Source organism: Topomyia yanbarensis, chromosome 3 (genome assembly GCF_030247195.1).
Source record: "Topomyia yanbarensis strain Yona2022 chromosome 3, ASM3024719v1, whole genome shotgun sequence".
Lineage (NCBI taxonomy): Eukaryota > Metazoa > Arthropoda > Insecta > Diptera > Culicidae > Topomyia > Topomyia yanbarensis.
In genome coordinates this window covers 270,874,958-270,889,021 of record NC_080672.1, presented here as the reverse complement: position 1 = coordinate 270,889,021, position 14,064 = coordinate 270,874,958, and the positions used below count along the sequence as shown (strand labels likewise).

General features: G+C 45.1%; 1 protein-coding gene across 10 annotated transcripts in view; it reads left to right on the top strand.

Annotated features, from left to right (window-relative positions):
• Positions 1-14,064, top strand: part of LOC131692285 (FH1/FH2 domain-containing protein 3) — a 428,161-nt gene that overhangs the window by 366,251 nt on the left and 47,846 nt on the right. For all 10 annotated transcript variants that reach the window (XR_009305953.1, XR_009305954.1, XM_058979247.1 and 7 more), the window contains one exon: positions 729-1,137. Coding sequence is in view for 8 of the 10 variants with exons in the window: in XM_058979247.1 (XP_058835230.1) it covers positions 729-1,137 (409 nt within the window). In the remaining 2 variants the exon portion in view is untranslated. The remainder of the gene's footprint in view (positions 1-728; positions 1,138-14,064) is intronic.

Below are 14,064 nucleotides of genomic sequence, written 5' to 3'. Positions count from 1 at the left end.
TTGCAGCAAAATACACTTCCCCGTTCCAATCGCTATCCGCATGCCGTCACCGAAGCACATGTTGCATCTAATGGCAGAAGGTGTACCCGGTTCCAAAACGATCCTCAACCTCAACCGATTCTCCGACTCTCCCACACTATCACGTGCAGCAACAGCATAAGCAGTTTGCGAAGTTGACTGCCGGACGCATCGGGCAAGGACTACTCAAACAAAGCTCAACCCCAAACCTTTCTTCGAATGCGAAGAGAAAAATTGCTCCTCAGTGAAAAGTCTGCTCAAAGCAGTTGTGCTGAGGTGGCCGGTCGGTAGATTGCTTGAAGTTAGTCGTTTCTTCGGTGCAGGTTGGGAGGAAACAATATTCTTTGGCATTGTTTATCTGAAAGTTTTACCGAGTGGAAAGAATTACTCAAGCCAACAAGATCAGACTATTGGATAAAAGGTAATCGCCGGAAAGTTCTCCTGCCCTAGTACCCCGCAGGTCGGTCGGAAAGTTTTTATTGCTTTGTTTGCTATGTCGCTCCCTGTCTGGCTATTCGGTGGTTTGTTGTGTTCAATGGTATTTTTATGGGAGTTTGAGATTGGATTTTCCACATTATGTCTGGAATGGTTGTACAATTTATCGAAAAGGATTCCATTCTTAAAGATTATTGTAACCTTTCTCCCAAACATCTGATTGCTTATGATGAAATACATTAACACAAATGCAACATTTTTTATCTACTTTTCAGAAAAACTTCTGTCATCGGAGGGTCGTGAATTGCGGCGGGCGCTGTTTTCCCTGAAGCAAATATTCCAGGAAGACAAAGATCTGGTGCATGGCTTTGTGGCACTCGGAGGCCTCATCTGTCTGGTTCAGATTGGCAACGAAGCGGACCAGAACTACCAGAATTACATCCTCCGGGCTCTCGGACAGGTCATGCTGTACGTAGATGGTATGAATGGAGTGATGAAACATGCGCCCACCATTCAATGGCTGTACTCGTTGATCGCATCCAAGTATCGGTTAGTGGTGAAGACTGCCCTCAAGCTGCTGCTGGTGTTTGTGGAGTACTGCGAGGGGAACTGCTATCTGATGGTCAGTGCGATTCGCTTCATCGATACGGCACATGGAGTGGTGCCCTGGAACAATATCATGAGGTGAGTGGAGTGTTTAGTACAAATGTCAGAAACTGAAGGTATATGGATGCTAATTAAAATCAATAGTTCGTATAAATCAAGTATCAGAATGTTATTACTGTGGAACATAGTAACTTTGATTAAATTAGATTTATTACGATAAATGATTTACAGCAGTGTCGGACAAAACAATAAGTTCACCTTATATAAAATGAAAAATAAGGTATTCTCTTCATTTTCATTCGTTAGAGTCATTTTAACGCAAATGATTTAATTTACGATTTCTTTTCATGAACAATATGAGAATAGAACTTATCCACCACCTTTACATTGAAATTGAAAGAACCAATATTTGAAACTCGAAAAGTTAGCGAACTAACAAGGCCACTTTACAGCACTGCTGTGAAAATTGATTAAATGAGTTAGTGATCCTGCCTGAAGATTTACATTAGTATTCGTTAGTATAGTTCGCATTTCTTAAAAATTGTGGAAATTTGTTCGACATTGACTGAGCCACAGTGCGCCATGTAGTAGTTAGGATAGCGGACCATGCTTCTTGCATATCTCTTATCTATTCTTTTTGCCTTTCTCAATAGAAAGGTATTGTAATTGCTCTGGAAACCGACCTTTTAACGAAGGCCCGGAGGGCCGAGTGACATATACCATTCGATTCAGCTCGTCGAGTTCGGCAAATGTCTGTGTGTGTATGTGCGTCTGTGTGTGTACGCGAACACAATCTCACTCACTTTTCTCAGAGATGGCTGAACCGATTTTCACAAACTTAGTCCCAAATGAAAGGTGCAACGTTCCCATAGCCTGTTATTGAATTTCTAATGGATTCGACTTCCGGTTCCGGAATTACAGAGTGATGAGTACGATCACGTAGAAAATGTCGATTTTAATAAATTCTGCAATGTATGTATGATGGTGAAAATTTTTCCACAGCTGCTTCGATTTGTAGTACTAGGTCACTAACAGTCATTCAAAGTCTTTTTGGTCACATTGGCCACCACCATCGGTTCCGGAAGCCTCGGCGGAAGCATCCAAATTCAGAATGACAGTAACATCGGTTTCTCGGAGATGGCTAGACCGTATCAACCAAACTTAGTCTCAAATGAAAGATGTTGCGTTCCGTAAATGGCTATTAAATTTTATCCCGAACTGACTATAAATTTAAATATATAAAATTTCGTACGGATCGCTTATATGGTTTCGGAAATATAAACTAAACCGTCCGGCAGGCATGCACAAGAACAGTGCTGCTCCGTGTCCTATTGCTTTGCACTGACTCATAATGTGTCAGCGTTAAATTCATTGAGCTAGTGGTTGCGCTGGTTTCCGATGAGCTAGAGTTAGCAAGTAGCACGAGCACCGATGAGCGAGAGCCCTCGCTAGCACGGTGATAGCTAGCACGCTGCACGGAGCTATAGCTCAGCTATAGCAAAGCAGAATAAAAAAACAACGCATTGGTGTGAGTAATGATGCCTGCATCGTTTTTTCAGTAACCTGTCGCACATTCACCAACGCATAGTTCTTGCTTTGTCCTATTCATTCGTTCCATAGCTTACACTACTGCACCGTTCTAGCTCATCGGACAAGCTTACCGTGCCAGCTCATTGAGTTAACTCGTGCTAGCTCACCGAGCTGGCTCATGGTGCTAGCTTATCGTGCTAACTCGTTGTGCTAGCTCTTCGAATCCTACAGCTTGAGCACGAAGGTTACCTAGCACGAGCGGTGTCAGTGCTTATTGCTGTTGGTTCGTTCAAAGCGGCCGCTCAGCTCGTGTTAGGCTCTCGTGCTGTGCTTTATGCATCCCTGCAGTCCGGTCACATATGAAATTCCCATATAACCCGGAACTCAAAATTTTTTTCCAAGGGGGGACCCCATGAAATTTCGGAAATCGAATTCGTATTTTTGATGCCAAACATCTTTACAATGCATAAAACGTCGAGATTTTATTTTATTTTTATGACAATCGACTTTTTGGGACTTTACCGATTTCGCATCTTTTTTAACTTTCTCATATAAAGAAAGGCTATGCAATCACTGTAAAAATCGACTTTTTAACCGAGGCCCGGAGGGCCGAGTGCCATACACCATTCGATTCAGTTCGTCGAGATCGGCAAATGTCTGTGTGTGTGAATGTATGTGTGTGTGTTTTCTTTTAATAGTAAGGTTAAAAAAGCTTCAAAAGCCTGGCCTGTAGTGTATTAGCACTGTGTGGGACTCACGACTCACGTTCGTGACTAACCACTAAAAACATTCCTTACTTTTTACGCCCTTCTTCCCCACGGAACTACGTCATCGTATTACTTCGTGGGGGGGGGGGTTTCGTTGCGCTTTCGTCGCACCTCTTCTGCTGCTCTATCTCGGAGCCTCGCTTGGTTCATGGAGTGGCACGACCTATGAGCTTTGATTTAACTCTCGGTTCCTCTCCTGCTTCTTGTCTCCATCCATTACGTCGCCGTTTATTTCTCGTGGTGAGCCGTTTAGGTGCTGATTCCCTGAGCCATTCAGCTCATGTTTCCGTGAGTCATTCAGCTCCCAGCCTTATCACGATCCACTTGGATAGTGCTCAACGGTGAACTCATCCTACTCCGACCTATGGTTCCCCGACGGAGGAATTTCCCCCGACACCGATACCCGCTTTCTTGAGCCATTTAGCTCTACTAAAATCATCCAGCTTTTCCGCTTATCATACTCCGATTGAGAGTTCCCCGACAACAGAATTTCTTTCGTTACCAGTGTTTGTTTCGTGAGCCAATTAGCTTCTCTTTTCGTCACGATTCTGTCGGGTAGTTCACGGCGCCGAATCAGCCCTATCGTGAATTCCCCGGCGGCAGACCGCTCCCGATGCCGATGTACGTTTCTGTGAGCCATTAAGCTCCCCGCCTCGTCTACTCGGTCTAGTCCCCGGCGGTGGACCTAGCCTACTCAACGGCCAGCCACCAGATGCTGAGGTCCATCCAGCGATTCCGGGTAGATCGTAGCTTCCGGTTCACTGGCGCCCCAACGACCCACTTCTGGCTATTCGACGCGGTCTACTCGGTCTAATCCCCGACGGTGGATCTAGCCTACTCACGAGCTACCCGGTAGAGTGTCGAGGTCGGTCTGGCGATTCCGGTGGAGCCTGACGTCCGGTTCGCTGGCGCACCGACGACCCGAGCCCGGTGCTACATCGCGTACTACTCAACTGGTCCCCGGCGGTGGACCCAGTCTACACCGTCGGTGAGTTTCCCGGCGGCGGAATTTCTCCCCAAAACCCTATTTGTGGCTCTACTGCAGCGTTCTAACCAATGTCGTTAATTTGTTGGTCCCTTCGCCATTTCCTTTGCAGCTCGGAGAGTATACTCGAACAACTCTGTTGACAGCGTCCCAGATATGCTCGTCGCGGCACATCTCTTCGACGATATTATCCACTGTTATATCAGGCATACCCCTTCGCACTTCTTCGAATCTGGGGCATTCGAAGACCACGTGTTCCGGTGTCTCTTGCACGTTCACAAACTCCGGGCAAAGGGTTGACGAAGCGTGTCCAAACCGATGTAGGTATTTCCGGAAATATCCATGCCCTGACAAATGGGTTATGGGATCCGCGTAATCCCACTCTTGCTGCCACTTAGCCAACGAGTCCGCTCGAACCAGTCTCCTTGCATTACGTTCATTTCTCCGCTGGTAGCATTCTACGACCACAGCCAGAGTGATGCAGATGGGATCCCGGCAATTACGCATACCGCCTCCGACGATATCGTTCTGTACGCATTCGCGACACGAACAGCCATTAGGCGAAAAGTGCTTGTCAACTTCGTCCGGTTCCGCTTTGAGTTCAGCGCAGCAGCCCAGGCCGGTACGCCATATCTCAGGATTGAGGATGAGACATTCGCCAGGAGACGTCTCGTGCTGCCTCTTGCCCCTCCGTGATTCGGCATGATCCTTGCCAATGCGCTAGTTGTCCTCGCAGCCTTCTCACATACATAGTCGACATGGCAGTTGTAATTCAACCGATCGTCAACCATCACACCCAGGTGCTTCAGCGCGCGCATCTATGAAATGGATTGTCCCCCGACGCTGATCTCGAGACGCTGGATTTGCTTACGATTGCTAACCAGCACTACCTCAGTCTTGTGGTGAGCCAGCTGCAACTTGACGTTAACCATCCAGGTTTCCACGATGCCTATTGTCTCTGCCGTCAGCATCTCCACCTCCTCAAGGGTCTCGCCCGTTATCGTCAGGACATCATTTGCAAAGCCAACGATTTCCACTCCCCTGGGCAGTTCCAGTGTTAACACTCCGTTGTACATAATATTCCAGAGCGTTGGGCCGAGTATGGAGCCCGGAGGTACACCCGCCGTTACCCTAATCGACCTCTGCCCCGTGTTCGTTTCGTAGACCAGTACTCGGTTCTGAAAGTAACTTTTCAGAACCCTGCACAGATAGTCCGGAACCCGCATTCTATGCAGCGCTACGGCGATGGCTCCCCAGCTAGCACTGTTGAACGCGTTCTTCACGTCTATCGTTACCACGGCGCAGTAGCGATTACCCCTTCTCTTTTGCTTCAATGCTTTCTCCGCGTTCGTGATGACGATGCGGATGGCGTCCACCGTCGATATTCCTTTCCGGAACCCAAACTGTCTCTGCGATAGTCCGTTCTCACTTTCAGCGTAGGTCGTCAGCCTGTTGAGGATGACTTTTTCCAGGAGTTTACCGAGAGTATCCAGCAGGCATATAGGCCGATACGATGCTGGATCTCCTGGTGATTTCCCTGGTTTTGGCAGTAACACCAGCTTCTGGATCTTCCATCTATCCGGGAAGTAGCCATCGTCCAGGCATTTCTATAGGACTATCCTGATCATGTCCGGAAACGCCAGGATCGCAGTCTTCAGTGCCACGTTGGGGATACCATCCGGTCCGGGAGCTTTCTTCGCTTTCAGCCCTTTTGCCACTATAAGGAGCTCGTCGTTGGAAACCTGCATTTCCACCGTTTGCATCAGCGTACGGTGTAGGCGGCCATGCGGTTGGGTCGTGCTTCTGGAAAAGGCCTTCCACGATAATTTTCAGCTTGTCGCCGCACATTTCGACTGGCTTCATTGGACACTTGATCCTGGCCATAACGACACGGTAAGCATTGCCCCAGGGGTTAGCGTCTACTTCTCTGCACAGCTCCTTGTAGCAGGTGGACTTGCTTAGCACTATCTCACGTTTAAAAGCGGCCATGGCCGCCCGGAATGTTACCTTACACTCTTCTCTGACTGCCTCAGATCCTGCTCTCTGAACGCGTCTTCTGGCTTTTAAGCAAGTAGCCCGGATGATGCTTAGCCTTTCGTTTCACCAGTACGCCGGACGCCGGTAGTTCCTCGGCTCCATTTTCCTCGGCATTGTTATATCGCATGCCCTAGCTATTATTTCCAACAGCTCATCGGCACTCAGAATTGGAGTGGCGCTGTCAGCACGAAGTGCTTCCACAAAAAGGTCCTTGTCGAATTCCTGTATTTTCCACTTCCGCTCGCCAGTCCTCACTCTCTGCGTCACCGTACGATTTCGCCGACCAATGGTGTAGTGGATGGCTTGGTGATCACTATGTGTGTACTGCTCACTAACTCGCCAATTCATGTCATCCATCAGCGACGCGCTGCAGAATGTTACGTCTATGATGGATTTCCGACCGTCTTTACGGAACCTTCATTGCACAGCTTTACGTCCAGCTTCGCCAGTGCTTCCAATAGGCTGTAACTTCGTGCGTTCGTCAGCCTGCTACCCCACTCCACGGTCCAAGCGTTGAAATCTCCTCCTATAACAACCGGCGTTCGAGTTGGTGTCCACCGTGGAGGAGCATAACAGCTACTCACGAATACGCCGTTTATCCTGGCGATCACGAAACCTTCGTGTGTGCTATCCACCACTTCTTGAACAGGGAAACCGCCCATCACTTGGATTGCCGCCATCCCTGCACTATCCACCACCCAGTTACCGTTATCGGGAGGGACACGATACGGCTCTGCAATAATTGCAGCGTCGCACTTCATTTCTGTTGTTGACTGCCATAACAGTTGCTGTGCATTTTGTTCCGGATTATGAGTTGAAGAGTATGGTTACAAAACAAAATTTGTTGGTTTGTCCACATCGGTTTCTCGGAATTTTCTGAACCGATTTTGACAAACTTGATTTTAAATGAAAGGTCCATCAGCCGCTGTTGAATTATGTGTGGATCCGAGTTCTGGTTCCTGAATTACAGGGTGATACGTACGATCACGCAGCAAATCCCGATTCTAACGAATTCTGCGATGAATGTAAAAAGGTGAATTTTTTTCCAAAATGTAAACACAACTGTTGAATTTGTAGATCTAGGTCACCAACAGTCATTCAAAGTCTCTTTGGCCACACTGACCACCATCGACGGATCCGGAAGCATCCAAATTCAGAATAACGGTTATATTGGTTTCTCGAAAATGGCTAGATCGATTTGATCAACTTAGTCTCGAATGAAAGGTGTTGCGTCCCCGGAAACAGATATTAAATTCCATCTCCATCCGACTTCCGGCTCCGGAATTACGGGTTGTGGAGTGCGATCACATGAAAAACTCCGATTCAAACCGATACTGCGATGAATGCAAAAGGTGCTCTTATATATACTTACCAAGTGTAATAAGAATGAAAGACATTTCCATAATGTTATATCGTACGAACCAGCTATTAAATCATAGTTTGGAGAAATGAGAAAGGCACAATTGCACCTCTAGGTGGATTAAAACAGGTTTTTCAATTCAATATTACCGTGGTTGTTTTTTTCTTTTACAAAATTTTAGAACTCGAATAATGATTTCTTTTCTTGCATATAGTTGTCAAGTCATGAATAATAAAATTGTAATGTATACATACAGCTTTTAATAAATATAAGCAACTAAAAAATTCTCGTGTTCATGATTGAGAAAGGCACATTGGCTCCGCCAGGTGGATTAAAACAGGTTTTTATCTTAAGGTTTGTCAGGGTCAATTGATTCTTCAACGATCTGTCATAAGTTTTTATTTGGATTAAGAACCATAAATTCAGCATTACGTGGATGTTAAGGTCATCTTACCACTTTTTACCGGTATGAGCAGTATTATTTGAACCATTAGCTTGTATAAACTTGACACTTCAGTTACATTTATCACTCAACAGTGTGGAATCGCTAAAGATCCCAGCATTAAAATATTAATCCATAATATCTTTGTTCCGGCAATTCCATAATATTCTCTCCTCCATGTTTGACTATATTGCGACTAACGTTAAGAATTTCTGAACTTCGAACCAATCGTTGCCTTTTAAATCAAATAATTTTACACCTTTGTCATCTGCCCATAGGATGTCCCGCTATATTTTCGAAATCAGCCCACTTTAGTTGTTGTTTAGCGAACTCCAGTCCAATCTTTGAGTGTCTATTGGTCTAATTGGACTTTACTGGGATCCTACCAATAAGTTTAGAAGCCTCTTCTGGAGAGTCCTGGGTGACGGTGATTGCAGGTGGTTTAAATGTACCTATCCATAATAGAAAGTCTTTTGAAATAAGTGTAAATAGAAAACATGTTGTCGATTTTTTCTGGAACACAAAAACAATCTCTCGCTGCGCTTTTCCCTCTTTCACCGGTTCTTTTATCAAAATCTGTCCTTTTTTCGAAAATGATATCTTAGACCGCTCTTTCTCTATAAGCTGGCAACGAGTTGGCTTAAGATAGATTTTTAACGCAATTTTCGATATTTTTCCCAAGGAACAATAATATTTAAACTGCAAAAATTCGGGAGATACCGAAGTTGTGATCAGATAACGAATGTGGTCCTATTTTTATGTCTCGTAGTTTGCCTAGCATCCACATTAAAATGCCAAAACTATTAGCATCATACAACTCTTCATGACAAAAAGTTGGTAACGATTATTTGCACATTATTACTACTGTCCGCTGCTCAAGCGACAGTAGCAAGCGGATGAAAAATAACGACTGTCCACTAACTGTTTCCATATTTTTCCGAGACAATTATGTTCGAAATGGTGGAGCAGAGGTCTTTTTCGCGATTTTAACTCGAAATGGCTTTTATAGTACAGTGTTGTGTTTGCACCTGATGTTTTTGTGGCTATTGGAAACTAATTGTGGAAGCTGGTCCTGGGTGAAGCTCTCCCCCATCTACTACAAAATGCTCCTGAAATTTCACACGTCATCTGACAGCGCACTCACTGAAAATATAAATTCGTAAATACGATTAATTTGATCGTGCAATGCACGAATTCATTCGTCATTTTGTGCAGTGAAGTATTTTCGTGCGTTGTAAATAGTAGATTTCGTATATTTCATGAACTGAAGAAATGGCCGCTTGTTGAACGAAAGTTTTCGCAAATTCTACATATTTAGTGTACATTTCATGAATGTCACGTTGATAACGAAATTATTTTCCGTGAATGAAACGAAATGTTTCGTTTGTTTTAATAAAGGTTTGTGAGTGTTACGAACGATTTCGTTGGTCGCACGAATTCTTTTTCGTTCGTCTTGGAAAAGTTTTTGTATTTATTAGCATATTTTTTGGTATTGCTACGGCGGAATTTGGAATGAGCTCCTTATCTTTGCAATTATCCCGGAAGAGAGAAAAACTCAAACTTATTCATAAAAAAACAACGAACAGTTCGCGATGGCTCAACTGAAACCGATCGAAGCCGTACTGCTCCGAATTCTGAATCAACTAAAAGCGAAATAGGGCCAGGAAATATTATAAAGACTTTCGTATATATAAGCGAACAATTCGCTTGCCTAATGAAGTCGATTCGTAATAAGCCACTGAAAGTCATTTCGTAGATTTTACGAAAAACTCGTAATAAAAAATAAAAGTGTTTTAATAGGGATGGGACGAGGGGTCTTCCGCAAACCTACCTCAGGCAAGTACAATGCATCTATGAGCTCTTCCTTGCCTCAAAGCTCTTCGATTTCCAGCATTGGTCAACGACGGGCTAAACTGCTGTTATACTACCAAAATGTTGGTGGTATTAATTCAATCGTTGAGCAATACCGTCTTGCAGTCTCCGATAAGAGTTTTGACATCATTGTCTTCGTCGAAACATGGTTGAACGCTTTCCAGTCAGATGTTCGGTACTGAATACGAGGTTTTTCGCTGTGACCGGAGCCCTAGCAACAGCCGAAAATCCACCGGAGGCGGCGTATTAGTAGCGGTTACAACCAGCTTGAAGGCAAGAATCGTCGAGAACACTTCTTGGGTTTGTTTAGAGCAGGTTTGGACGATTATCGAGCTTGGCGACCGTAAGTTGTACTTGTGTTCGTTGTATGTTCCACCCGACCGCGCTCGTGATACCGAATACGTTGAAGCACACTGCAGCTCAGTTTTTACTATCCTCGAATATGCTGACGCTGCTGATAAGATCATGGTACTAGGAGATTTTAATCTTCCTAGCATTTCATGGAAATCTTTCCGTAATGGATTTCTTTATCCGGATTTGGACCATTCCTTTCTCCACCCATGTGCAGTGAGGCTACTTGACAGCTATAGCTCAGCCACGTTACTACAAATCAATCCTATTGCCAATGAGAATAGCCGCCATCTCGATCTTTGTTTTGTCAGCGATCATGTTTCCGCCACATCAATAGTGACGGCTCCCTCTCCCCTAGTAAAACCAGTGGCACATCATCCTCCACTGATCGCCACGATTGATAGCTCTGTGGTGCATGACTTCGATATATTACCGCTTTCTGTCTCCTACAATTTCCGTAAAGCTGATCATCGCAGTGTCGCAGATCTCCTTTCTACCATCGATTGGGAAAATATTCTGGACCCCGAAGATGTCGAAACCTCAGTTCAAACCTTTTCAAACGTTCTGGTGTACGCTATTGACAGGCACGTTCCAAAGAAAGTTCACCATCGACAAACCGGCCCTCCATTGCAAACGAGAAAACTACGACGGCTGAAGTCTATAAAGAGAGCTGCCCTGCGGAGATTTACCAAGTATCGCACAATATCACTCAGAGACTATAACGTCAGTCTCAACCATGCGTACAAACGAGCCAGTCAACACTGTTTCTATCGATATCAGCAAAATATTCAGCGTAATCTCAAGTCGCATCCTAAACGTTTCTGGAAATATGTGAACAAACAGCGCAAGGAATCAGGACTACCGTCGTCTATGAATTTCAATGGGATGTTCCCTACCACATCTCGAGACATTTGTTCTTTTTTTTCGGAAAAAATAACGAATGTATTCACAGATGAGGCACTAACTATTGAGCAAACCGAACTCGCCGCTAACAGAGCTCCACTTGGGGGTCACACTCTGGGTGCTATCGATTTTAATGCAACGATGATTACCAGAGCTTCCTCTCGACTTAAGTCATCTTTCAATCCGGGACCCGACGAGCTCTAGAGGTATTTTTCTATCCTGCTGGAAATCAGCGAACATGTTCCCAGTTCATAAAAAGGGCAATAAGCGAGACGTCAATAATTACCGTGAAATAACTTCATTGAGTGCTGTCTCGAAGTTGTTCGAGCTGGTGATTATGGAACCTCTTCAGGCTATAAGCAGTACCTAAGTGACGATAAACATAGCTTCACGCCAGGGCGGTCAACTGCATCTAACCTGTTATGCTTAACATCCTACATAACAGAGAGTATGGAACGTCGCGCTCAAACTGACGTCGTTTAAACCGACTTATCTGCCGCTTTTGATAAGCTAAACCACGATATCATAATAGCAAAAATGGAGAGATTTGGAATAAATTGTAGTGTTTTGCAGTGGTTTCGATCTTACCTCACAGACCGAGAGATAGCGGTTGTCATAGGAGATTGCCAGGGCCCTATATTCACTTCTACGTCAGAAATACCTCAAGGAAGCCACTTGGGACCGTTGATGTTTCTGATATACTTCAATGATGTACATCTAATTCCGAAGACTCCCCGATTGTCCTTCGCGGACGATCTCAAGATTTTTCGCATAATTCGTACAATTGAAGATTGCAGATTTCTCCAACAGCAGCTTCAAGCCTTTGCTGACTGGTGTACCATTAACCGCATGTATGTAAACCTGTGCTCGGTAATATCATTCTCACGGAAAAAGGATTCCATCTATTTTAAGTACCGTCTTCTAGAAACCGAAATCGAACGCGTCAGTCACGTGAAGGACTTGGGAGTGATTCTGGATTCTCAACTTACGTTCAAACAACACGTCTCCTATGCAGTCGGTAAAGCGTCTCGAGCGCTAGGATGCATCTTCAGGATAGCCAAAAATTTTACTGATATTTATTGTCTTAAGGTGAAGCGATGCCAAAATCAAAACAAAGGTTCGGTTATGTTCGGCTATGTTCGGGTTACGTGCAGCATCTGTGTGCGGTTAGAAAGTACTATACCGATATGAGATGGCACGCACACAAGCGTATCGTTCAGCAATCAGCTGACTGATTTTTGCACCACGTGTTTCATTTGTTTTGAAAAATTGTTGTTGTTGTTGTTGTTGTTTATTAACGACACTTTACACCAAGGAAGGGTGCATTCGTGTCGGAAGAAAATATTTTACCTGTTAATTTTACAATGCAGTTATCAGTTATGCAGTTATAAATCAAAATATACATTTATAGCAATTTAAATAGGTTAGTTTCCTTAAGGAATTTTACTATACTCTCCTCATTTTTCCTGTCGTTGCGCAGAGCCACTCGCAGACTAGTCGACTTGATGTCGTGCTTCCTTCTAACGTCGTCGTACTTTCTGCAGTGGAGGATCACATGGCGGACATCTACAACGATCCCACAGCAGTCGCACACTGGTGGTGAAGTTTTCTTTAGCAGAAAGTCGTGTGTTAGCCGAGTATGCCCTATTCGAAGCCGGGTAAGAACTCGCTGTTCGGCCGAATTCTCGCGGTCAGTCCACTTCACTGTGTCGAATTTAACTTCACGAAGTTTTACTTCAGTGGACGCTGACCACCGACGGTACCATTGGTTTCGGATAGCTGTTTTTATATGCTTGACGGCGTCTGCCCCCGGAACAGATATAGCTAACGGAGCAATGTTCCTCGCTTCTCCAGCGAGTCTGTCTGCCTCCTCGTTGCCACGGATGCCAGCGTGACCTGGAATCCAGCAAAGCTTGATTGAACGATTTCGTAGCAGGTTTTCAATTTCCTGGATCCACGGGTGCTGGGATGTGCCGGCTTCGATTGCCGATAAACAGCTGGCCGAATCGGACATTATTACTAAGTCGCTGACCGTGTTGAATGTTGTTAGCGCTGTTTTTATTGCGAATGCCTCTGCCGAGAAGACACTGCATTGCTGTGGAAGACCAAGTGACTGTTGGAAGTGTTCTCCAAAAACTCCGGCGCCTACTGCGGTATCGTCTTTCGAGCCATCTGTGTAGACGATTGTTGAACGGCTGAGATGATTTGTCAGGAGCTCTTGAACAACTGGACGAACAATACCCGAGGGGTCTCCAGCTTTTACGCGCTTCTTGATTTCCCAAAGGATCTGGGGTGTGCGGTCGTACCACTTTCGATCAGATAGTCGCGTTCGGGTGTAGATGTTTGGGAGAGCAGTTCCGACTATTTCTGTCAAACGTTCGGAAGCTCGGCAAACCAGGGGAAGGTCAGCATTCTCCCTGCTGTTTCCCAACATTCTGATGGCTAATTGGGCTACAGTTTGGAGAATGAGAAGATCTAACGGTAGAGTACCTGCTTCAGCCATAATGGCTATGATCGGACTGGTGACGTATGCTCCAGATGCATATCTGATCATCTTGTTGTATGCGGGTGCCAGGGTTTTGATGACAGCATCTCCACCCCTACTAACGATTCCTATACCGTACAAAAGTCGCGAAGTAATAATAGCGGATCCAATTCGCAGTAAAGATGAGCGTTGACCACGGGGAAGTTTGGCACCGATCATCTTCAGGATGCGCAGCCTAGATTCGCATGCCTTCTTCGTCAATTTGCAGTGCGC